This window comes from Procambarus clarkii, chromosome 51, assembly GCF_040958095.1.
Source record: "Procambarus clarkii isolate CNS0578487 chromosome 51, FALCON_Pclarkii_2.0, whole genome shotgun sequence".
NCBI classification, from domain to species: Eukaryota; Metazoa; Arthropoda; class Malacostraca; order Decapoda; family Cambaridae; genus Procambarus; species Procambarus clarkii.
The window spans coordinates 5993798-6020983 of NC_091200.1; the positions used below are offsets into that span (position 1 = coordinate 5993798).

The 27186-nt window shown below is 42.7% G+C and overlaps 1 protein-coding gene across 12 annotated transcripts in view; it reads right to left on the minus strand.

Moving 5' to 3' along the window:
• The window catches only part of LOC123774618 (CUGBP Elav-like family member 1), a gene marked incomplete at its 5' end in the record, with an annotated part of 187982 nt that overhangs the window by 41634 nt on the left and 119162 nt on the right, over positions 1-27186 (minus strand). For 5 of the 12 annotated variants that reach the window (XM_045769103.2, XM_045769100.2, XM_045769096.2 and 2 more), the window contains 2 exon segments: positions 20053-20190; positions 26375-26500. In XM_045769103.2, the coding sequence (XP_045625059.2) occupies positions 20053-20190; positions 26375-26500 (264 nt within the window). 12 annotated transcript variants of the gene reach the window in all.

Below are 27186 nucleotides of genomic sequence, written 5' to 3' on the forward strand. Positions count from 1 at the left end.
CACACACACACACACACACACACACACACTACACACACACTTTTTCTACAAAGTGATAGGGGTAGGCAAACCAGTAAAGTGGTACATAAAGGCAAACCAACAAAATCAATAGAGAGAGGGGGAGTGAAGAATAAGGAGAGGGGGAACAAGTTCCTGAAGATTGCATACACCAACATAGATGGAGTGAGATCGAAGATACTGGAGTTAAGTGATGTAATACAGCTGCAGACACCAGACATTGTTGCACTCACGGAGACAAAACTTGAAGATGTAATTTTAAATGAGGTCATATTCCCAAGGGGCTACTCAATTTGGAGACGGGACAGAAAAATTAGGAAAGGCGGTGGCGTTGCTGTGCTGGTAAAAGAACACCTAAAGGTGAAGGAAATAATGACTGCCAATCCACAAGAAGTTGACATAATAGCACTAGAGATCTGCTATGAGGATGATAAACTAATGATGATAAATGCATATAGTCCACCGCCAAGCAGCACATGGTCAAAGGAGGAGCTAGATAGTAAACGTGAAGGTCTTATAACAATAATGAGAGAGATTATAGCGAGAGCGGATAACGATAGATCACGACTGTTGATAGTCGGTGACTTCAACTTGAAATCCATAGACTGGGAAGCATATGAAGCTAAAACAGAAGATTTTTGGACCTGTAAATTTGTAGACCTCATCCTGGAAACATTCTTGTATCAACATGTTAAACAAGCTACGAGGATGAGGGAAGGGGACGTTCCCTCCATGCTAGATTTGATATTTACCAGGAAGGAGGAAGAGATATTTGACATTCAGTACCTTCCTCCCTTGGGTAAAAGTGACCATGTCTTTTTGGGAATAAAGTATGCAATGCGTTATAAGCTGGAAGAAAATAAGGAGGTTGAAGCAGTTGAAAAACCAGACTTCAGGAGAGGACATTATGGTGACCTTATAAATTTTTTTAGTGAGTATAATTGGACAGACTTGATGCTAGGCAAGGAAGTGAATGAGATGTATGGCAAGTTTTGTGAAATATATGATAAAGGCACAAAAAAATTTATACCAAAACAGAGATGCAGGACCAGAAAACAGGATTGGTTCGACAGAAATTGTGAGAGGGCAAGAGACCAAAAGACACAAAAATGGAATCAGTATAGGAAGAGGCCAAACCCCCAAACATACCAGCGATACAAAGATGCGAGAAACAATTATACAGCAGTAAGGAGAGAGGCAGAAAGAAATTTTGAAAAAGGGATAGCAGATAAATGTAAAACAGAACCGGGCCTATTCTACAAATTCATAAACAACAAATTGCAGGTAAAGGATAATATCCAGAGGTTGGAAATGGGAAACAGATTCACAGAAAATGAAAAGGAAATGTGTGAAACATTAAATGAAAAGTTCCAAAGTGTGTTTGTACAAAATGAAATCTTCAGAGAACCAGACACAATAAGAATTCCAGAGAACAACATAGTGCGGATAGAGGTGTCTAGAGATGAAGTGGAAAATATGCTAAAGGAGCTCGGGAAGAACAAAGCAGCTGGCCCAGATGGCGTTTCACCATGGGTTCTGAGAGAATGTGCATCTGAGCTCAGCATTCCACTTCACCTGATCTTTCAGGCATCCCTGTGTACAGGAATCGTAGCAGACGTGTGGAAACAGGCTAACATAGTTCCAATCTACAAAAGTGGCAGCAGGGAAGACCCCCTCAATTATAGACCTGTATCATTGACAAGTGTAATAGTGAAAGTATTGGAAAAGCTAATCAAAACTAAATGGGTAGAACACCTGGAGAGAAATGATATAATATCAGACAGACAGTATGGTTTTCGATCAGGAAGATCCTGTGTATCGAATTTACTCAGTTTCTATGATCGGGCCACAGAGATATTACAGGAAAGAGATGGCTGGGTTGACTGCATCTATCTGGACCTAAAAAAGGCTTTCGACAGAGTTCCACATAAGAGGTTGTTCTGGAAACTGGAAAATATTGGAGGGGTGACAGGTAAGCTTCTATCATGGATGAAAAATTTTCTGACTGATAGAAAAATGAGGGCAGTAATCAGAGGCAATGTATCGGAATGGAGAAATGTCACAAGTGGAGTACCACAGGGTTCAGTTCTTGCACCAGTGATGTTTATTGTGTACATAAATGATCTACCAGTTGGTATACAGAATTATATGAACATGTTTGCTGATGATGCTAAGATAATAGGAAGGATAAGAAATTTAGATGATTGTCATGCCCTTCAAGAAGACCTGGACAAAATAAGTATATGGAGCACCACTTGGCAAATGGAATTTAATGTTAATAAATGTCATGTTATGGAATGTGGAATAGGAGAACATAGACCCCACACAACCTATATATTATGTGAGAAATCTTTAAAGAATTCTGATAAAGAAAGAGATCTAGGAGTGGTTCTAGATAGAAAACTATCACCTGAGGACCACATTAAGAATATTGTGCAAGGAGCCTATGCAATGCTTTCTAACTTCAGAATTGCATTTAAATACATGGATGGCGATATACTAAAGAAATTGTTCATGACTTTTGTTAGGCCAAAGCTAGAATATGCAGCTGTTGTGTGGTGCCCATATCTTAAGAAGCACATCAACAAACTGGAAAAGATGCAAAGACATGCTACTAAGTGGCTCCCAGAACTGAAGGGCAAGAGCTACGAGGAGAGGTTAGAAGCATTAAATATGCCAAAACTAGAAGACAGAAGAAAAAGAGGTGATATGATCACTACGTACAAAATAGTAACAGGAATTGATAAAATCGACAGGGAAGACTTCCTGAGACCTGGAACTTCAAGAACAAGAGGCCATAGATTTAAACTAGCTAAACACAGATGCCGAAGAAATATAAGAAAATTCACCTTCGCAAATAGAGTGGTAGACGGTTGGAACAAGTTAAGTGAGAAGGTGGTGGAGGCCAAGACCGTCAGTAGTTTCAAAGCGTTATATGACAAAGAGTGCTGGGAAGACGGGACTCCACGAGCGTAGCTCTCATCCTGTAACTACACTTAGGTAATTACACTTAGGTAATTACACACACACACACACACACACACACACACACACACAGTGTGAAGGTCTTATAACAATAATGAGAGAGATTATAGCGAGAGCGGATAACGATAGATCACGACTGTTGATAGTCGGTGACTTCAACTTGAAATCCATAGACTGGGAAGCATATGAAGCTAAAACAGAAGATTTTTGGACCTGTAAATTTGTAGACCTCATCCTGGAAACATTCTTGTATCAACATGTTAAACAAGCTACGAGGATGAGGGAAGGGGACGTTCCCTCCATGCTAGATTTGATATTTACCAGGAAGGAGGAAGAGATATTTGACATTCAGTACCTTCCTCCCTTGGGTAAAAGTGACCATGTCTTTTTGGGAATAAAGTATGCAATGCGTTATAAGCTGGAAGAAAATAAGGAGGTTGAAGCAGTTGAAAAACCAGACTTCAGGAGAGGACATTATGGTGACCTTAGAAATTTTTTTAGTGAGTATAATTGGACAGACTTGATGCTAGGCAAGGAAGTGAATGAGATGTATGGCAAGTTTTGTGAAATATATGATAAAGGCACAAAAAAATTTATACCAAAACAGAGATGCAGAACTAGGAAACAGGATTGGTTCAATAGAAATTGCGAGAGGGCTAGAGACCGAAAGACACAAAAATGGAATCAATACAGGAAGAGGCCGAACCCCCAAACATACCAGCGATACAAAGATGCGAGAAACAACTACACGGCAGTGAGGAGAGAGGCAGAAAGAAATTTTGAAAAAGGGATTGCGGACAAATGTAAAACAGAACCAGGTCTATTCTATAAATTCATAAACAACAAATTGCAGGTAAAGGATAATATTCAGAGGTTGAAAATGGGAAATAGATTCACGGAAGATGAAAAGGAAATGTGTGAAACACTAAACGAAAAGTTCCAAAGTGTGTTTGTACAAAATGAAATCTTTAGGGAACCAGATACAATAAGAATTCCAGAGAACAACATAGAACACATAGAGGTGTCTAGAGACGAAGTGGAAAAAATGCTCAAGGAGCTCGGTAAGAACAAAGCAGCTGGCCCAGATGGCGTTTCACCATGGGTTCTGAGAGAATGTGCATCTGAGCTCAGCATTCCACTTCACCTGATCTTTCAGGCATCCCTGTGTACAGGAATCGTAGCAGACGGGTGGAAACAGGCTAACATAGTTCCAATCTACAAAAGTGGCAGCAGGGAAGACCCCCTCAATTATAGACCTGTATCATTGACAAGTGTAATAGTGAAAGTATTGGAAAAACTAATCAAAACTAAATGGGTAGAACACCTAGAGAGAAATGATATAATATCAGACAGACAGTATGGTTTTCGATCTGGAAGATCCTGTGTATCGAATTTACTCAGTTTCTATGATCGAGCCACAGAGATATTACAGGAAAGAGATGGTTGGGTTGACTGCATCTATCTGGACCTAAAAAAGGCTTTCGACAGAGTTCCACATAAGAGGTTGTTCTGGAAACTGGAAAATATTGGAGGGGTGACAGGTAAGCTTCTATCATGGATGAAAAATTTTCTGACTGATAGAAAAATGAGGGCAGTAATCAGAGGCAATGTATCAGAATGGAGAAATGTCACAAGTGGAGTACCACAGGGTTCAGTTCTTGCACCAGTGATGTTTATTGTGTACATAAATGATCTACCAGTTGGTATACAGAATTATATGAACATGTTTGCTGATGATGCTAAGATAATAGGAAGGATAAGAAATTTAGATGACTGTCATGCCCTTCAAAAAGACCTGGACAAAATAAGTATATGGAGCACCACTTGGCAAATGGAATTTAATGTTAATAAATGTCATGTTATGGAATGTGGAATAGGAGAACATAGACCCCACACAACCTATATATTATGTGAGAAATCTTTAAAGAATTCTGATAAAGAAAGAGATCTAGGAGTGGTTCTAGATAGAAAACTATCACCTGAGGACCACATAAAGAATATTGTGCAAGGAGCCTATGCTATGCTTTCTAACTTCAGAATTGCATTTAAATACATGGATGGCGATATACTAAAGAAATTGTTCATGACTTTTGTTAGGCCAAAGCTAGAATATGCAGCTGTTGTGTGGTGCCCATATCTTAAGAAGCACATCAACAAACTGGAAAAGGTGCAAAGACATGCTACTAAGTGGCTCCCAGAACTGAAGGGCAAGAGCTACGAGGAGAGGTTAGAAGCATTAAATATGCCAAAACTAGAAGACAGAAGAAAAAGAGGTGATATGATCACTACATACAAAATAGTAACAGGAATTGACAAAATCGACAGGGAAGACTTCCTGAGACCTGGAACTTCAAGAACAAGAGGTCATAGATTTAAACTAGCTAAACACAGATGCCGAAGAAATATAAGAAAATTCACCTTCGCAAATAGAGTGGTAGACGGTTGGAACAAGTTAAGTGAGAAGGTGGTGGAGGCCAAGACCGTCAGTAGTTTCAAAGCGTTATATGACAAAGAGTGCTGGGAAGACGGGACACCACGAGCGTTGCTCTCATCCTGTAACTACACTTAGGTAATTACACTTAGGTAATTACACACACACACACACACACACACACACACACACACTCCAGGAAGCAGCCCATAGCAGCTATAACTCTCAGGTACCTATTTACTGCTAGGTAACAAGGGCATCAGGGTGAAGAAAACTCTGCCCATTTGTTTTTCCAGTGCTGCCGGGGAATCTAACCCCGGTCCCTAGGTCCACGAGTCTAGAGCGCTGTCCACTCAGCCACCCCCCACCCATGTATGTATGTATGTATGTATGTGTGTTGCTTAACTTCTGGGTACCTATTCACTGCTAGGTGAACAATAGCATTATGTGAAAGGAAATGTGCTCGACTATTTCTTTCCCGCCCAGGAATTGAACCTGGGATCCCTGGTTGTAAACTGAGAACAAAGCCAACTGCACTATTTTACACACTATATACTGTACACTAATGTCTGCATATTTTATGCCAAGCATTTCAATAATAATAAGTACTATTCATCACACTCTTCACAACTGCTATCGAAACCCAACAAGAACAAAGCACATGCAAGCAGAAAAAACAATAAAGTATTAATATATTGTAACATCAGAGAGTTAAACAGTGCCTATAAAAACACTGTATCCTAGTAAGCACCAATGGTTGAAAGCAACCGACATTACTGTATATAGTAAACAGTATATAACATCAGTCACTTTCTAGCAATACCCACTGGAACTGTATTATATAAGTGTAGCAGATGGCATTCAGAGAAATAATAACAATAAGACCCTGTACAAAACTAATACTTTCATTCCAAAATTTTGTGATTAAGATTTTGCCACTGAATAATATTTAATTATTAAATTCTTGCTGGTAATAAAGTGACAAGACTATACAGTATATGACAAAAATACGTATTGTAGAATAAAATATAAAATTTGGCGTGAATGCATAGCATATTAAGATTTACCCTCTTTAATATTAACAGTATTTTATCATGGTTCTTAAATAATGAAATACAGAAAGGTTAGCAGAAGGGTACGAGAAATAAACACATAATGGTGCATATTGTAATATATATGAAGAGGTAATAAAGCAATAAGAAAATAGGCAACACACATACCAAGCTGAAAGCCAACACTGAATAATTTCAGCAAAAATATATCTACTTACACATGCTAATAAGCAGACAACTTAAAATTTAATGTGAGAAATACATAATGACACAATAGGAAGAAATCAGATTCAATATTTTTGGTCTACAAGCTAATTGGCAATAAAGAATGGTAACAATCAGAATTTAATGCAACTAATATTTTGAGAGACTTACATAACATTAAGAATATTTAATATATTAAAATAAAAAGTTAAAGCACTATTGATAAATGTATCTGGTTGGCTAACTAAGTGATTGAAACCTACCCACCGCTGCCCACTGGATTGGGGGGAGAAGAGGGCGGTGTGCAGGACAAACTTATAAATTATGACACTAGCTCTCCACATATGTCAGTTGCTTAATTTAGAAACTGTACTTGTGGTCAGTCTCGAGCCCATTGTTGATGTGACAATGTGCATTGAATGTTGTAACTAGCTCATCAAGATTGTAACTTGCTTAGCTAAATGAATTGTGGGGTTCAGTCTCTGAGCCCATTATGTGCCTCTAACACTTTCCACTACCGCCCACAGGATGGGTATGGGGTGCATAATAAATTAACTAAACTAAACTTGGCTAAACATCTTTTTGGCAAAATACTACGTATGCACAATACAGATATGTTTCACATGAGGCAAACTACTTATTTGTTATGTGGCTTTAGATTAAACTTTATCACGGTCACTTGGTTTTGGAAATATATAGTAAACATGAAGTCATGGCATGTGGCATTTAGGAGTTTAAAAAGAAACCCATATAAATAGCCAACTCAAGTTTCATTTTTTTTGAAACTCGACTGGTTACAATAAAATCACTGGATAATGGAAATAGAGCATGTGTGAAAGCAAATGAGAGACATGTTAGTGAGACAAGGGTGTGCAATAACCCTAGGACTTTTTAATATAAGTACTGTATGTGTAAGGATAGGCCTACCGGAGATGAACAGGAGAGTGGGGAGGGTGGGATTAAAACTGGAGTTAGATTGAAGCCCATGGGGGTCCTGCTGAACAGTCTTTTCATGATAATTCAACAGTGATAGCAGAAAAAGACAAGTAAAAAATGCTGTCTACAAAATATATTATTGAAGACTTAACAGTACTGCATGTTAAAAATGGCAAGATTAATAACTTTTGAAATGCAGGCGAGTGATGAAGTGAATTTTCCATTATCTTAGAGAATAAACAAGCCAAAATGTAATAGAATGTAAGATTAAAATGAGTACCATTCCAAATTATTGGAAGAGATCACGGAAGTATGCCACTCCAGAGTTTAAGTGTTTCTTTGGGACTCTTACCTTCATGGCTGTCAACTGTGCCCTGTTTGTTTCTGCCCTTTCCCCTTCAATGTCAGGGTATGGAAGCTCTACATTCAAGTACCCAAGTTACCTTCAGCATTGATTGCTGCAGACTAAAATGACTCACACCCACTTGACAGTTTTTCTGTTCATGTGCAGTGCACGAAATTTTGTCTGAACAATTACACGTTGATTTCAAGTCCTTGTATGAAAATTCACTTGCCTTGTTGTTTGCTACTACAGCCACAGATGACTTTTCCGAGCTGTTTGCATCACTCCTTACGGGATTTGGTAAAAGACTTTTAGTGAGTCAATGTGTCTGCAAACATGACATTTTGGATTCTCTTCAAGACTACGCTTAGTCACTCTCCTCTCCTCCTATCCATTACCTCTATCACTCCCCTCTTCTACTCAGTGGACTTCGGTGGTGGTGAGTGCTTTCATTCATCCACTCTGCCAAGTGTTTTAGCTGTGACTGGCAGCCTGGGTTGCATTTCAGCATGCCCAGTGACCATGTTATTCAGACTCCTGAACAAGATTGTGATTCTGGTGTGCATGTAGCCCAGACACCCGCACTTCTGCCAGCATGCCTTATGGGCACTCAAAGCGCTCATCCACGGTTTGAGGTTAGCAGGGTTCGTCATGCCAGGCCTTTCATGTATGTCCCAGCGAAGGAGTAGTGAGCAAACTTTTGTGTGTCTTCCAAGAAGCTTGGTTCTCAAATGCCTGTGCCTATCATATGGTGCCAAGGACGACTTGGAAAACATTTGAGTGTATGGGTGAACTTTCTGCAGTTCATTCCTGGAAGACACACATGAAAACTTCCTTATTGCATTGATGAATAATGTACCCCCTGTACAGCCTGTCATAAATTGCACATTCAGTGTCTTGCCTTAGGAAGCATTTGAGAGTTTTGCTCAGAAAGTATTTTAATATTTCACTTAAAGCCTGATTATTGTTTTCAATTTAAAGTCACCCATTAATTTTTATACTATATGCTTTAATACAGTATATTAAAAGCTTCAGTTTTATCTAAAAAGTTCCATTTTTTCATAACAAAACAGCATTTTAATGGCTTCTAAGTAAATATTTTATTCCACTAAACTAATCAGAGCATAAATTTTAATTGAAAACTGATGCTAGCATAACAATTTACTATACCTTTTTCTTTTATACAGTATATCAATGCTCAAATTTTATTTTCCCCAATGAATTGTAATTGAATAAACAGTTCTGAAAGAAACTTAATTATTTTCAAACAATTAATATTTTCTGTTTAATACTACAAAAACATTTTCTTTATTTTGCAAAATATAAGCCATTTAACCCACAAAATTTTGAAGGTTTTATTTATCTTGTGCAATTTGAGCAATCACAACAAAAAACCAGCAATGAATGTAATGAAACAGCATTTTCTGGGTGAGCTATGGAGGCTACCTGAAGCTATCAAACTGACATGTGCCATATTAGTTTGGTGTCATTAGTCCTGGGAGTTCTAGTGTCTTCCAGGGGGTCACGAACCAGAACCTGGTCCCGTTAGAGAGGCGCAGGGAGCAATGGCCATACGAGCACTTTACAGTTAGAGTATGTCATTTCTGCCATTGACCAGCAAAAGCACCCAGAAAAGTAGGCAAAACAATAGAAGCCCTCTACTAGTGAGAAGTGCAACCTATGTATCCGAACATCCACACAGAGTGACCACTGCGCCAACCAGAAAGGCCTCAGAGGGCACATCGGCTTCGAAACTGGCACCAAATGCCCACCTCGATCTAATGAAACCTAAGCCCTGGTACAACCACACCGAGAGATGCGTGACCTCCCCCCCCCCTTTCCCCCGAGCACCAACAAATCAGAAATTAGTAGAAGCCGCCAACAGAAACTGAGTAACACAGTTTTCTGGAAATAGCAGAGGACAGAACGGAGATGAAGACTGCAAAGCCAGGGGCCCAAGCTGAATCTAAAGAGAGAGCGAGGATGGGCTGCCAACACTCGAGACGAGAGGTAAAAAACAGACACTGTACAAACAGCCTCAGCAGGGCAGCTGACACAGCGGCAGCCGAAACCAGAACCTCAGCCAAAGGCCCCCCCCATTCAACGCCTCCACATCCTCCGAAAGCCAGTCAGAGGACAGCTCCAGAAGACTGAAGAAGTGCAAGACCGAAGCCAAATGACAGCGAATTTAATAGTCATCCGCTGCCAAGGCAGCTGAAAGAGAGGAGACCTGAGCATGTAACTGCATCATGGGAAAGTGCAAGGATGAAGAGGCCATTATTGAGGAACTCAAGGGAGCCCCTCCAAGAACACCTGCAAGACCGAGGAAACCTCCCACCACTCAAGCGTGCTGGTCTGACAAAACCCACTCCAAACTCCTAAAGAGAAAAAAGGGCAGTCCACCAGCCAGGAAGACTCCGGGACCTCGTACCATACCCAATATGGGGAAGAAGAACCGAACTCAAACGAAGACAGATTCATTATAGAGGCCAAAACTGGGTCTCGCAGGAACTAAGCACCAAAGGCCTCCCGAACCTTCACAGGAGAAATTCAAGAGGAAGGAAACCTTCGGAAGAATGCCGTATCCAAGAAGCCCAACACCACCTGGAAACAAACCTGGGAGAGGCCGCAACCATTTCAAATTTATACAGAGACGGAGGATACGAAAACCCCCGGCCCAGCATCAATAAACCCTGTCCAGAAAGCAAAAAGGCCCAGGCAGGATCAAAAGGAGCCCAAGCACTCCAAACAGACACACCCCCGAGCCCCGGAAACCCCTGACATACAAGAAACCCCCAACATAGGCCCCAGGCCAGAGCCCTCATCCATGCCCACCACCCTTGAAGAAAAGTTGGAGTCCTGGAGGGAAAAGCTTCAGAGAAAGGAGCCTGCTAGGCCGACTCCGAAACTTCAACAGGAAAATTGGGCTCAACCTCCATCCCCAAATTGGGAAGGGGCAATCCCAAAGCTACCCAAGCCCCAAGCCCCATCCCAAGTTAAACCCTGCCTTGGCCCCGAAACCCTCAGATGTTTGGGAGCCGGAAGCAGAGGAAGGGAAAGCAGCAGGCGAATCACACCCACCTGGGAAGGTAGCAAGAGCACAGACTGAACCATAGTTGAACTTGAGGTTATCTTGAGGTTATCTTGAGATGATTTCGGGGCTTTAAGTGTCTCCGCGGCCCAGTCCTCAACCAGACCTCCACCCCCAGGAAGCAGCCTGTGACAGCTGACTAACTCCCAGGTACCTATTTACTGTTAGGTAACAGGGGCATCAGGGTGAAAGAAACTCTACCCATTGTTACTCGCCGGCGCCCGGGATCGAACCCGGGACCACAGGATCACGTGTCCAGTGTTCTGTCCGCTCAGCCACTGAACTAACCAACGCCCCTAAATCCTGGTCCCTAAAACCCAAGCGGGTCAGCTCTGAGTCTTCCAACTGGGCAACCAACCTGGTTCGTTGCAACAAAGAATACCTAGCATGCAATGAAGCCACTGCCTAATCCCTAACATCCTCAGACAAGGAATGGGTAAACTGAATAACAAGCTGTGAACAAATCTCACACGACTCAGGGTCGTAGGTGTCACTGGCCCAACAGGTAGCATAACAGAGGCAGGATGGGTGATCCTGAAACCCACCACCTTACCAAGACAGGAAGCCCAAGACCACCCCCACCCCCCACCGATGTAGCCCAAGAACGAGAACAATGTCAACCAATGAAGCCTTCAAACGGGAGTGAAACCCAAACGTCCCAGGGAAGATAACCCTGGAATGCAAGGGAAGTACTTACCGGGCACCTAGAGAAGGTAGCCCTAGGTGCATGCAGCCCAGCATACCGGAGAACACCTGGCCACCACACCACACAAAGCAGACAAAGCCACAAATGCCAAAGCCAGTCAATAAAGCGAGGCCAGAGGACACGTTTTGACACCTGGCATATCAATCAACGAAGTGATGAGGTGAGCGGCCGGCTCTATTGAGTGGGCTTCCCCTCCCTCCTTTCGGGGAAGGGCAGGGGGGCACTAATGAGCGGGCACGCTAGTCGGATGTCGATTTGCTTGTTTGTTTGTATTCTTTTTGGGGGGACTACTTTGGCTCTGTTCAGATGTAGGTTGCACTTTTTACCAGGAAGCATGGCCTCGAGCCGGGCTTGGGGAGTAGAAGAACTCCCAGTACCCCTATCAAGCAGGTACTCCATCAAGTAGGGGGCTTGTATTGTTTTGCCTACCTTTCTGGGTGCTTTTCCTGGTCAATGGCAGAAATGACATACTCTAAATGTAGAGTGCTTATATGGCCATTGCTTCTTGCGTCTCTCTAAGGGGGCCAGGTTCTGGCTCGTGGCCCCTGGTAGGCACTAGAACTCCAGGGACTGATGACACCAAACTAATATGGCACATGTCAGTCTGATAGTTTCAGGGAGCCAACAAGGCTCCCCACAGAAACTGGTGAGAAAAAATTAAATAACCTATTATGTTGTTGTGTGAAAACTTTATTAAGACATTGTCTGTACATACAAATTACACGAGTATTGTAATATACAGTCAAAGTCTTTATAAAGTTTTCACACAATATCATAATAGATAAGTTAACCTTTTATTTAACTTTTTCTCTTCAGTTTTTTGTTGCAATTAATGTGCAGTTAGTTGGCAGTGCAATATACTAGAGGAGAGACCAACAGTGTTACTGGTATGAGTAATATAAGGGATAGTATAATGAATAAGGGATAGGATTTACTGTGAAAATATTACATTATTACACTTTAATTTATATAGAAACTGAAAACTATTGGCTGATTGAAAAGTCCATTTACTCCAAAGTAAAAATGGCAAGAAGTTATTTTTGTCAACTATATGGACCACTTGTTTAAATTTAAAAAATGCAGCCAAGAGAATATGGCATTTTGTACCCATTTTTATCTTATATAATTTTTGCAAACAATCCAAATGAAATTTTGAAAATATACATTAGGTGTGATTTATGCTGTGTTTATTTAGGAAAAAGAGTATCCTTCTGTCTTTAATCATATATTAAATATGGGAGTTTAACCACTGTGCTGCGCCAACCGAGAAATCTCGTTCTTTTGGAAACTGTGCCAACCGAGAAAACACCTTTTGAATATTTCGTAACCATTCAAAACGCGTGCACGGTAGGTTGTGTACGATATGGACTCTTGGGACCTCCAGTGAGGTTTCCATCTAATTACCCAAAGCTACCCAAAGCTACTCAAAGCTACCCAAAGCTACTCAAAGCTACCCAAAGCTTCTTAGCATTATATTAGGAATGAATAAATATGATATATTTATTCATTATAATGTTGGTGCTGAATGTAACACATGAAAAACATATTTTTACTCTGGAAAAATATAATTTTATAATGAAATTAGAAGAAAATTAAGCTGCTGGTGACTCCATAGCAAGTCGACAATCCAAGCGACAATGTTATGGAGCGACTTACCCAAGACACATTGTTGCCTGGAGAGTGTTTGTTGGCATATCAGCCTCCTGTACCTACCTAACCTAACAAATCTAGCCAAACATAACCTAACAAAACCTAACCTAACCTAACTAAACCTACCCTATCCAAACCTAACTTAATATAACCTCTAGGGAACAATATATCTTGGATAAGTCACTCCACAACATTGGTGCTTGGATTGTCGACTTCCTATGGCCTCTCATGCCAATTAGTTTCGTCTAATTTTGTTATAAACTTGTATTATTTCAGAGTAAAAATAAGTTTTTCATGTTCTACATTCAGCACCAACATTATAGTGAGTAAATATATATCATAGTTCTTCCATTACTTATGTAATGCTAGGAAGCTTTGGGTGGCTTTGAGTAGATTTGGGTAGCTTTGGGTAATTAGATGGAATGCCAGTGAGAGGCAGCCATCTTAGAAAAAATTCTCAGAATGTCCTAAGGCTGCTGGCTGGGTTAGTACCGAGTGAGCAACCATGGGTGTCACACATGCCTCTGGTTCCCAAACGCCTGTCCGACGCGGTGTTGAAAGATCGCTCTCTTGGTGAAATTCAGACCTTATTGTTTGAAGAACATAAGAATCATGATACTGATGAAGCTAGGCGCAATAAGGACCTAACACAAAGGTCAGATGCAAGTCATACAGCACCAATGAGGACGATACAGCGTGCATATCCAGTTGTAGCTCTGAGCGCCACCCTTGCTTTTCTTTTTCTTCTTGATAGTAGGGGCAGTTTGCATGAAGGGTTTGTCCTCCCGATGACTGCACCAGTACAGATGTCGGGAAACTTGTTTATGGGCAACTTAGGGAGCGGCGACTAAAACAGATTCATCGGACTTCTATAAGCACCAGCAGGACAACGGGAAGAAGACCTAGGATGGGCGTAAGGACACGTAGTGGGACACCTTTTCTCACCCATGCCATCTCCAATTTTTATAGATAATACTGTACATAGATGAATCGTTTTCTGGGTTCAGTGATGATACATCTGATACAAGTAGCATAGATGAACAGTGTTAGCGGCTTCCATGGTGGTGGTTTCCATAGATATTTTCAAGAATACTGTAGCTGAATCTCTTCCAGAATGACTGAATCTCTTCCAGAATGACTGAATCTCTTCCAGTGTGAGACCTTACAAAGCAAACTTTTCAAGACTACCTTACAAATTTATCTTTTTCTATAATCTTTTTCAAGACTACCTTATGCTTTTCAAGCTTGGCTACATACCACTTACAGGTACTAAAGCCAAGGATGTACATAAGTGTGTTATTTGCACGCGCACAGAATGACAAAACAGGAAGCGAAAATCTATCTGTACTTGGTGCAATGAGAGTGAAGTCGCACTGTGTATCATGGACTGCTTCTTTGATTATCACTCACTTCCGAAGTACTGAGTAATTACCTAAGTAATTACCTCAGTGTAGTTACAGGATGAGAGCTACTCTCGTGGTGTCCTATCTCCCCAGCACTCTGTCATATAATGCTTTGAAATTACTGACGGTTTTGGCCTCCACCACCTTCTCACTTAACTAGTTCCAACCGTCTACCACTTTGTTTACAAAAGTGAATTTTTGTATATTTCTCTGGCAGCTTTATTTCGTTAGTTTAAATCTATGACCTCTTGTTCTTGAAGTTCCGGGTCTCAGGAATTCTTCCCTACCAATTTTATCGATTCCTGTTACTAATTTGAACATAGTGATCATATCGCCTCTTTCTTCTATCTTCTGGTTTTTGCATATTTAATGCCTCTAACCTCTCTTCATAGCTCTTGTCCTTCAGTTCTAGGAGCCACTTAGTAGCATGTCGTTGCACCTTTTCCAGTTTGTTGATGTGCTTCTTAACCCTTACACTGCTCAGGGGTCATATGGACATTTACACCCCTGTGCGCAAGAAAAAAAAAATTTCAAAAAATTTTTTTCGTCTTCTAAACATGTTAATTTGAGTCTCCTGAGCACGGGAAAAATAATAAAAAAATTATATTATACATACCAATGACACAATTGAGCTGAGAAGTTGGCCGATGACGTCACAGATTGTGAGCGCTCAAGGGTGCTGCGTCAGCCAGCTGTCACTCACGGCCGCTCGCGCGGCCCGAGTTGCCGCGAATTTATTTTCGCGGAATTATTTACAGTATTCTTGGGTCATTTTACCCCAATTTTTTTCGCTAGTATTGTTCCAGTTATTACCACTAGACGTTGTATTATAATAAAACTGGTATAAACTCACTAGGCGCTCACATATTAGTGTCACAAGTATGCCCACCAAAATGGTATAATTTACAGAAAATATTCAATGTATTTGGGTTTTTTTCAATATAAACACAAAAATAAACTTGATATGTACATTTATTTACCAAAGAATTACACATTTAGTACTCCAGGAGACTGTGATACTGTGCGAAACAGTCGATATGGCACAGAGGGACGGCACACGCTTCGCACCATGTCAACACCAATTTGCGTTTCTGTGGCCTCAATTTGGTACTGGAACACACAACACACCGACGCTGGCCTGCTGCACGAGCTCCAGTTGGTGGTAATTTCTTGATTTGATGTATCAGAAAGGCCTCCCTGTAAGCGAGCCTGGGTGCAGGAGCATGGTTCAGTATTGGGTCTCGAATGGGTCTTTGTATACCAGGTGTGTCCTTGCCAAATTTACCTAGCAACTGTTTCACAACTTGGAAACTGAACGAACGGAAATATGGTTTTCTACCTGTCTTCACAAGAAACATATTGTAACTGTTCAGCATTGTTACATCAATAAGGTGAAAAATCATTTTCTTTGTCCACTTCACTGTTTTACGTACACACTCTACAGCACCCACCATCATGTCACATTTATCAACTAAACGCATGTTGATGTTGTAGTCCATCACACAATCTGGCTTGTATATTATTTGCTTTGTTGTTCTGTTCACCTTGCCACTGTCTACCATTGTACCAGGGTGAATGGTGGTCAACATGTTCACTTCACGTCTGTCTTTCCACCGCACTGAAAGCATTGCACCACTTTTCCTTACCTCGCAGTCACTTACTTGCATAGCAGTATCAAACACAGGCATTTCCTTTCGTTTTGGCTTTACTGTTCCACACACTCCAGTCTTATTATCCAGCAAGAATTTCGTTAGCAAGGGACTGGTATAATAGTTATCTGTGTACAATATGTGGCCCTTGTTCAGATATGGTGCAAGCAGTGACTTCACCACACTACCTGAGAAGCCATGTTCGTCATTAGCAGGAATATCTATATTTGTGGCTGAATAAAGTATCATGTGTAACACCATTCCTGATTCACAGTCACAGAGCACAAAGAATTTCAGTCCAAATCGGTGACGTTTTGAGGGAATATACTGCTTGAAGGCAGCACGTCCTTTGAAAAGCACCAGGGATTCATCAATAACCAGCTTCTGAGCTGGTACGTAGTAATCTCGGAACTTTCCAATCAGGTCATTTAGCACGTGCCTCACTCTCCAAAGCCTATCATCCTGTGTCTCGTCAGCATTATTTGCAAAATGAATGCACCGTAGGATCAACAGAAATCTGTCTCGGGACATATATTTCCCGAACAATGGTGTTGGAACAGAGTTGTCTTTGCTCCAATAATCTGAAATTACGTGTTTCACACAATGTTTCATCAACATGCAAATTGCAAAAAACACATACATCTCATCAACAGTTGTCTCTTTCCAACGCTGTAGTCGCGAAAATTCTGAAACTTCCTCACCTTCGATGAGATCATCCGCAAGTCTGTTCGTTTCGTGAACAATGTGTTTCATTAGCGGCTCATCGAAATACGCAGTAAAGAAGTCCATTTCACACATTTCGTCACCAGTATCAGGGAAAAGATCAGTAATTCCCACATCTCTGTTATCAAAGTCGGGAATTTGTGGGACAAAATCTTCCCCATCACTCCACACACACAAACCTGCTGCCTTCCGAGAGCCATTAGCTGCACCACGGCGAGGAATCCGGGGACCAGGAGCTGAAGCACGCCTTGTAGCAGTAGGGGCAGGAACGGTAGATGAGGAAAAAGATGTGGAACATGAGGGAATTTGTTCCTCATTGTCGCCATATTGTCCCATGCGGCGGCGCTTGGCTGGGCGGGCAGCTGATGCGGCGAAACTTGTACTGGCACTGGGGGTAACACTATTCTCCAACTCTTCATCACTAAAGCCTGAGAAAGATTCACTTGTTTCAGACTCGTCAATTGTATCATAAACGTGCAGTGGTATAGATGAACGATGTGCTTGGGCGCGGGGCGGTGTTGAGTGGTGTTGAGTAGCAGCCTCGAGAGGCATCCTCACCCTCGTGGCACCCACATGTTCCCCTCACTATCCGTTGTTTCGATTTCTTCTGGCTGGGTATAATCTTCATCTATATCTGAGTCGTCAATATCAGACTCATCAACGTCCTTGAACAATTCATCTGCAATTTCGTCTTCGGTCAAGGACTGCGCGGCGCGGAGCGCTGGGCGAGGTCGCACGCTGGGTCGTGATGCGCTCGCCATGGTGTCTGGCCACTAACTAAGGCCTGTGAAACAAAGGAGGCCTGCTCTGGATTTTTTTTCAAAATGGCGTCTGTTTACAATCGCCCCTGGCTACGGTATGGGTGACCCCTTTACACCGCGGGACGTTTGAATCGTGCCTGGCACCCTTTGGCGTATATATACGCCATGCGCACGGTGGGACATGTTACTCATGGCGTATATATACGCCATGCGCAGTTTAAGGGTTAAGATATGGGTACCATACAACCGCTGCATATTCCAGCTTTGGTCTAATAAAAGTCGTGAACATTTTCTTTAGTATTTCTCCATCCATATATTTAAAAGCAATTCTGAGGTTAGAAAGTGTAGCATAGGCTCCAATGTTCTTAATGTGGTCCTCAGGTGACAATTTTCTATCTAGAACCACCCCTAGATCCCTTTCTTTATAAGAATTCTTTAAAGATTTCTCACATAATTTATAGGTTGTGTGGGGTCTATGTTCTCCAATTCCACATTCCATAACATGGCATTTATTCACATTAAATTCCATTTGCCAAGTGTTGCTCCATATACTTATTTTGTCCAGGTCTTCTTGAAGGGCATGAGAATCATCTAAGTTTCTTATCTTCCCTATTATCTTAGCATCATCAGCAAACATGTTCATGTAATTCTGTATTCCCATTGGTAGATCATTTATGTAGACAATGAACATTACCGGTGCAAGAACTGAACCCTGTGGTACTCCATTCGTGACATTCCTCCAATCCGATACCTTGCCTCTGATTACGGCCCTCATTTTTCTGTCAGTTAGGAAATTTTTCATCCATGTTAGAAGCTTATGTGTCACCCCTCCAATATGTTCCAGTTTAAAGAACAACCTTTTATGGGGAACTCTGTCGAAAGCCTTTTTTAGGGCCAGATAGATGCAGCCACCCCAACCATCTCTTTCCTGTAAAATCTCTATGGCTCGATCATAAAAACTGAATAAGTTTGTTACGCAGGATCTTCCAGATCGAAAACCATACTGTCTGTCTGATATTATATCGTTTTCCTCCAGGTGTTCTACCCATTTAGTTTTAATTATTTTTTCCAATATTTTGACTATTACACTTGCCAATGATACAGGTCTATAATTAAGGGGGTCTTCCCTGCTTCCACTTTTGTAGATTGGAACTATGTTAGCCTTTTTCCACACATCAGCTACATGTTACTGTGTAAATAGTATGTGAAACTGTACATGTTGTAATTTTAGTGAATTTTTAACAAGTATTACTGCGACAATAAACATTTTTTGTAGACACATTACTGAACATGTATCACAGTTCCATGGAACATTATGAACATTCTACTGTAAACATATTGTAAAGGACACAAATATACATCATATATGATAAAGAAAAATAAAACCGCATTGGAAATACATTGAACAAATAATTTAAAATATATTTGTGGGAACTCGGGGTACTGAATGGCCCGTGCGACTGCTTCCGGGAGCTTCGCGCAAGCACAGGCGACCAGCCCGTGATGCCCCCTTCTCCATGTCCCCACAGCCAAAGTAAGTGGATTTTTTATATTTTTTTATATGTACGTGTTCAGGGATGGAAATTTATCATTTTACAAGGTTGAAAAAATGTTTGCAAACACTTGATTTTATGCACACAGAGGGAATATCACAATAAACTCGGCACATTACAGTGGTTAAACAAAACTGAAATACAGATAACTATTATGTGTACCTTAAATGCCTGGCAGCTTGTAGGCCAAAAATTGTGATTAAAAAATAGTACAGTAGAGATATTTTTCAGAAAAGTGGAATTAATTTCATGCAGTTTAGAGAAGTTGTTTCCGAGTATATACAATTAGTTGCAAAGGTAAGATAATATAAATAACTCAAAATGGAAACACACCGTTAAATAAAAATATAATTAAAATTAAAAAGGACATTACTACTTTGAAAAAAAAGTCATAAAAGCAAAAAATGTAAACAATAGTTAAGAAAAAAGATGCATTGAAACAATTTGATGATATTTGATTTATACTTTACAAGACGTTCACTGATATGTTGGTACAGGAAGTAAAATTTAGTAAGAGTGGAGAGTGAAGAAAGCTTGTGAGTGATACCTGGGTCGGTGAGGGTGAAGGGAGAGCTGGGAGAAGTAGGGAATGTGATACCTGGCTGGGTGAGAGCTTGAAGTCCCGTCGTACTGCCACCTGTCATGGCCGCCAGTGATGCTAAGTTCTGCACGTTCATACCCAACCCTGTACATAAACACACAACACCACCAAAGTTAGTCATGCACACTGGTTCACATATTAACTATGGGGAAAACAAACTTTGTCACTGGTGAAGTTTAAACTATAATAGTGATTATACTGTACGTATATTTTGCATATAATTTAACCAAATTTAAATTGTCCAAATCAGTTGGGATAAGTCTTTGCACCAAACTGATTTTAAACCTTAGCAGACATTACACCCAATTTGAGTATAAAACTAGCGTTGAATGTAATGAAACTGCAGTTTCTGGGTGAGCCCCGGAAGCTCCCTGAAGCTATCCTACTGATATAATGCTATCCTATTTGGTATTATCAGTCACAGAGGTCTTGTTGCCTACTGGAGACCACAGCACTGTCCATCTAGTCCCCCCCCCCCCTTCATTAGCACCACCTCCCCCACCCTCATGAAGAGGAAGGAAGGGGGGGGAGTGAAAGCCGGCCTGGGTGAGCCAGGCTACCCACCCTCCAGTTCTTGAATGATGAAAGCCACTGACCGGAGGGAGAGAGGGAGGGGGTCAAGATGCCTCCGAGGCTCCCCCCAGAAACTGCCATTTCATTACATTCAATGCTGGGATTTCTGTTGGGAGCTATGTAGTCTCCCTGAAGCTAACTATTATACCCACAGAAAAAAAAATAGGGACTCACCAGGGAGGTGGGAACACCACAGGTCTCAATGCGAGGAAGACAAAGACAGCTGTGACATACACCCCAAAGAAACACAAGGCTGCAGAGTGCCCAGGACATTCACGAGATACCTGGCGACCAGGCCCCTGTTTGACCTCCAAAACCTCTGCACCCAAAACGTGTCCCAAGACATATCACCAAAGACAGCCAAAAAAGTGGCATACAGGTACCTCCTAACATCATGGACATGAGGGTAGACAGCAGGCTGGCTAGACTTAATGATACTGCGGACAATCTGAGACACACGAGCCCTGAAACAGGGAACCAGGGAAACCGGATCAACCCAGAGAGTGTACACCAACATAGAACCGGTGGTCCACAGGTAGCTATCAGACACAGCATGTGATGCACCCACGGCTGAACCAACCATGCATCCACAACCAACGAACCCATCCAAAAGCATGCCATCTCATTCTTCGCCAGACAAAAAATGAGCAGACTGCAAACAAACAAAACGACCACCTGGACCAAATGAACAAAACCCCCGATGCCGAAAAAGAGCATTAAGGTCCTTAACCCGACCCCCAGAGGCCAAAGCCAACAAAAACAAAGCCTACTAAAAGCAATCACAAACCGAAGGATCAGGTTTCCCTTCACCAAAAACCGAGGTGAAGATAAAAGGAAAAAACCCGGTCCAGAGACCAAGAAGGCTAAGGTGGCCACCATGAGCAGGCCGGAAGTAAAAAAATGCACGAGAAAACTTGCTAAACGAGGCATAAGTGACATCCACCTCGAATGCAAGCTGCAGCAGCTCCGCCAAAACTACACGTTATGAAGCAACAGTATTCAGCATGAGATGCCGATCCAGGAAAGTCCAAAAGAGAAAGCACAAAACAACCTTGTCTGACACCGACAAAGAGAAAGAAAACGGTGGAAATCCTGCCAAGAAACCTTTTCCTATTGCTGAGAAGAAGATTGCAGGTGGGACACCATCAAAGAAGTCAGCAGATCACCGTACAAACAACAATACACACGCGTCAGAAAATCAAGATGCATATTGTGGAGGAGAAAGTTGAACCAGCAAGGTATCATACCGGTCAGACTTGCTGAAAGAGGCGGAGCCACAGAAAAATGCCCAAATTCGGACACCCAGCAAGCAGCGCCTGAAACCAAGGCTGCGCCAGCCACCTTGGCGCCAGGAGAATCACCCTCCCACTATAGGATTCAAGCCGAGCCAGAACCCGAAGTAACAGCTGGACTGGGGAAAAGGGCACAGAAACCCCCACCTCGACCAGTCCAACCGAAAAGTGTCCACTGCGAGACCCTCACAGTCGAAGAACAGCACCACATACACAGGAAGATGCCGAAACCAAGCTGATTACAAGAGGTCCAACTCTAGGCGCCCGTACATCTGGCAAAGCCAAAAGAAGGAAGCTGTGTTGACCATCCACTCCGTGGAAAGAGGAATGAAGCGGGACAGGGCATCTGCCAGGACGTTGGACACTCCCTGAATGCGAATGGCGTGGAGAGCTAAGCCCCGAGAACTTAGCAAAACAGCTACTCGAAGCAACCAGTTCCAAACAGCAACGGACCAAAGCGACCCACCTCCGAGTTGATACAACGAACCACAGGGAAGCACTCGAATGGAGCCGGATCACCGATCCCCGAGGAAGCCAAATCCTCAGTAGCGCCAGGATTACAGCCATAAACTCCCACACTGTACTGTTAGTCTGACACATGGACAGCTGCCGACGCACCTGACCAGATGGTGAGCACTGGTCACAAAGCCCAACAGACAGATGCGGCATTCATGAACACATTGAGTTAGGAAGGAGGAAAGCTTCATGACATTGAACCCCCAAAAACCCCAAAGAGGAAGCTGGTGACGCAACAACTGGCACAAGGACGCTGAGGGACAAACCCAGCACTCGCAAGAGCATTGAAAGAGGCTGCCTCGAAGATTTCGGGGAACAGGTAAGGACAGGTAAGAACCCAACATATATGGAAGGGCTAAGCCGGGCACTGCAAGACGGGCAAGGAATAAGTAATCCAGATAAGACCACGAAAAACGGGGCTGTGACCCCCCCCTTGTAACAAACACAGACGAAACACGAAGGCCCCAGGAAGAAGCACGGAAGGGCCAAACAAAATGCCATAACCAATCCCCAACACGCATCCACAGTATGAAAACTGCAACAAAACGTCACCTCATAACATCCTGACACAGTAACATTCACCCCATCACATTCACCCCACCATTGTACCTCGTAACATAGTGGAGGTGGGCCCCCCCCAAGAGTGACTCAAGCATGGGTTGGACATGCATACGAGTGGGACTGGATGGGTAGAATTAGGAGCTGCCTCGTATGGCCCAATAGGCCTTCTGCAGTCATCTGTGTTCTGATGTTCTTATATTCATATCCAAAAACCACGAACCAGCACCTCCGAAAGAGACGCCAGACCCTATAAACTCACCTGCAGAACGTAGGCATGAACGTGTAAAGACACAATGTAGCCGAGAAGATTCCGGGAGCACCGCCAGTGGAAGAAGGCGAGAGCCGCACATTCAGGAGAAGAGTAGAGTAGAGAAGGAGATGCCCCCGCACCCATACGTAGGGAAAACCCGGCGTCCTTCCCATAGCGGCAATCCAGAACACCCCCAGTAGCTACGGGGCATGGACTGGAGAATGGAAAGGAGCGAGAGGCGAAGCACCCGAGAAAAAAGGACGCAGAACGAAAAGGACGAAAACCTGCCCATACCAAAACAAACTAACACGGAGCATGCGTAGGCAGGGATGCCAGATGTGAGGTGCTGGAAGTCACAAGCTGAAGAAATAAAATCACAAATTTGACTATAAAACTAGACCAAATATTTTTGTTAACGATGGAATTCCATTGCAGAGTACACAGTCCGCTTATCTTAACAGTAGCCAAAAAGAGTAGTAAGTAGCAAAACATACATAGCTGGCTTTTCACTCGGGCCGCAAGCAGCCCAACCGGGCCGCAAGCAGCCCAACCGGGCCGCAAGCAGCCCAACCGGGCCGCAAGCAGCCCAACCGGGCCGCAAGGAGCCCAACCGGGCCGCAAGGAGCCCAACCGGGCCGCAAGGAGCCCAACCGGACCTCAAGGAGCCCAACTGGGCCACAAGGAGCCCAATCTGGCAACCCTATGCAGGACAGGAGGTCTGAAACGCACAACCCGCTCAGCGGGAAGGCACCAACTAGGAATATTGAAAGAAAATGAGCAGTGCCGAGACAGAGCACGGAGAGAAGATACAATCACAAAAGAACGAAACAGGACCAAAAACCGAAAAGAAGCACAGAAGAGGACCAAACAGCTCTAGCAAGGACTGGAGGGAAGCCACCGAAAGACGACAGACGTTCCAATAATACAGGTAGCAGCAAAAACCTTCTCGAACCTTCAAGAACATATAGAATCAAGCACAAAGCACGAAGGCACATAAAGGCACACTCACACCTAGACCAAAAGTCATGCAGAACCCAGAGAAGAGGGGAACATGACGGTGAAGGCCCGTCCCAAGAAAATGGGTGAATAAACGGAGAAAAGAACCCACCGACAGGATCTAACCGACGGATCCAAGGAACAAGGAACCGAACCGGGGGAGGGGCAGACACCCAACAACACGCACGGAGACTGGGTAACCGAGTCACAAACAAGCAACAAAACTTGTAGGACTCCGGGTCAAAGGTGCCACCAACCCCACAGACAGCAGACGGAGGCAAAGACAGTGAGAGTCACCCTGAGACAAGGGAACAGAGCAACCCTCAAACTCGCATGAAGCGAGGGGGGAACCCAGGGTCACATCCATTGGACCACGCATCCCCGTGGGAATTCCCAGGATCCTGAGATGGAAATCATGCTCAGGGAAGCCCAGGCAGGGTACTGCAAACCGGCACCCATGTCTACCATGTCTGGGACGCGTACACTCACGGGGACCTAGCAGGGAAAACCACCGGAAGGAGGAAGAGTACTCAGTACACAGGGGGCAAAAATAAGGCAGACTCACCACCAGGCAGACAAACAAAAAGAAAAAGAAAACTCCGCAAGAGGACAGTGTACCCAGGCGGAACAGAGCCGGCCGCTATGATTGGTGAAAACAAGCTGCACAGTACCCTGCGCCCCTACCAGTGCAAACTGCCCCTTACCCTAAGGCAAACAAGGGAGACAGAACATCCTAGCACACAAAGGGCGGCCAAAAACCAAGCATTAAACAGCCTAGCAGAGGCAGAACCCAAGGAACTTGTGGAAGGTGGCCCCCAAGCTCCAAGGGCAGTACTTACAGGGCACCTAGGGAAGGAAACCCTAGGCGCATGCAGCCCAAGTACTGGAGAATCACTCCCGGCTCATGCATCACCTAGCAGACAGTCACCACATACTAGGTACAGTGCTAAAACAACCACCGGAGCTGGAGCACACGACCTTTGCCTTAGAACTGAAGGGTGGATAGCCGGCATGGGGGTCTGGGGCTTCCCCTTCCTCCCTATGCAGACAACGTGTGACATCATGCTCGTTTGATTGTTTCTTTTGGGGAGTTCTATCCACTTGTTCGGCTTTTGGTAGCAATTTTCACCAGAATAGGGGTTTGTTCTGGGACGCTTTCTGGGTGCATGACCCGGTCGATGGCAGACATAGAATGCTTCCAACCACACAAGGGTTTCTATAGGCCATTGCTCCCCTTGCCTCATCTGAGGGGGCCAGGTTCTGGCTTGTGGTCCCTGGTAGGCCCACAGAACTCCATACACATGACTGATGCCAAAGTCTGACATTAGTATATCAGCCTGGAAAGCTCCGGGGAGCCGACGGGGCTCCCCCCAGAAATAAGATAATTTTCCCCACTCTGTTCTTCTCACACTATACTACTCAATAATATATCCCTATCTCATTTACAGTATATGAGCATGAGCTTCAACTACTACAAACTACCTCAAGCCCATCATCATCCATACAAAAGTCAATTATTATAACAAATTTTGATTTTAGACAACATGTAGGCCCTTAGTTTAAATCCTCTGAACATGCTAAAAATACACTCAATCTACACATTTTCTTGTGCCATTTACACTTACAAAACCTGATTCTTAAATTCTAATCCTGTTTTGAAACCCTTCCTAGATGGATGTAACAGAACCCACGAACATCACACCAGAAATAAACATGTTTTTGATACTCCCAGTCAGCCTGGGAATATCAACTGCAAATATATGCAAATAAAAGGACCCAATATATGGAAATCACTCCCTAATGAATTAAAAAAAAATTCAACCTACACTTTATTCAAAAGTAAAACAATGAAGTACCTAATTTCATCTTCATAGTATTTCCCTTGTGCTACTAACTCACCCAATATATTACAATCTTGAAACATAACTTCATCAGAATAGCTTATTTTGTTACTTTATATAGAGGTATTACAAACTGCAGCTCTGCATAAAATAAATTATTGTAAGTGAGGAATATCATGTACACGCTATCTAAACTGAAAAAAAGATGAAATACAGTAATGCATTAAATTGTTATTTACCTGTGTTTTGTGAGCTCATGGAAGCTAATAATCCCTGAAGATTTGTATCCTGGGAACCATTAGTTGAAGTAGGCAGATTGAGGCTGCCTAGAGACCCCAAACCACTCAGACCTAAGGAATGAGAGCCTGTTGATGAATTAAGGCAACATATTAGAAATTCTATATTATCTTTATAATTTGTAAAACAAAATGGTAATAACCATGGTTTTCCTTCACATTCAAATAACTGAATGGTTATACTTCAGGCAGACACAAACAGGATGTAGACAATAATTTGTATGGTTTTCTTGACTCCATCCTTGTTCAGACTCCTCCCACATGAAGGATGTGGGAGGAGAGACCTGTGTGCAGCTGGCTCTCCCCTCTATTATTATATACAGTATATAGGTCAGCAAAAGGTCTTGGGTTCAATTCTCACAGAAGAGTTTAGGCAATGTTTCTTTTTGCTTAATGACTGTTCATCTAGCAGTAAATGGGTATCCAGGAGTTAAGCAACTGTTTTACTTTGCATCCTAGAATTAGGCCCTAACAGATTTCCTGTACCCAACTATTAGAAATCAAATTGTAAGAAAGCATGGAGACCTCACCTTCAGAAAGGTATAGCTACTGTGGAGAATGTTCAACACCAGGCAACAAAAATCATTGCAGAACTAAATTGCCTCTCATACCAGGAAACGTTGAGGGCCAGAGAGCTAACAATACTGCAAACCAGACACCACTGCAAATAGGACTGATCTCATTGAAACTTTTAAAATACTGAACAATTTCAAGGATATTGACCCAGACATCCTCTTCAAAAGGTCAGATATAAC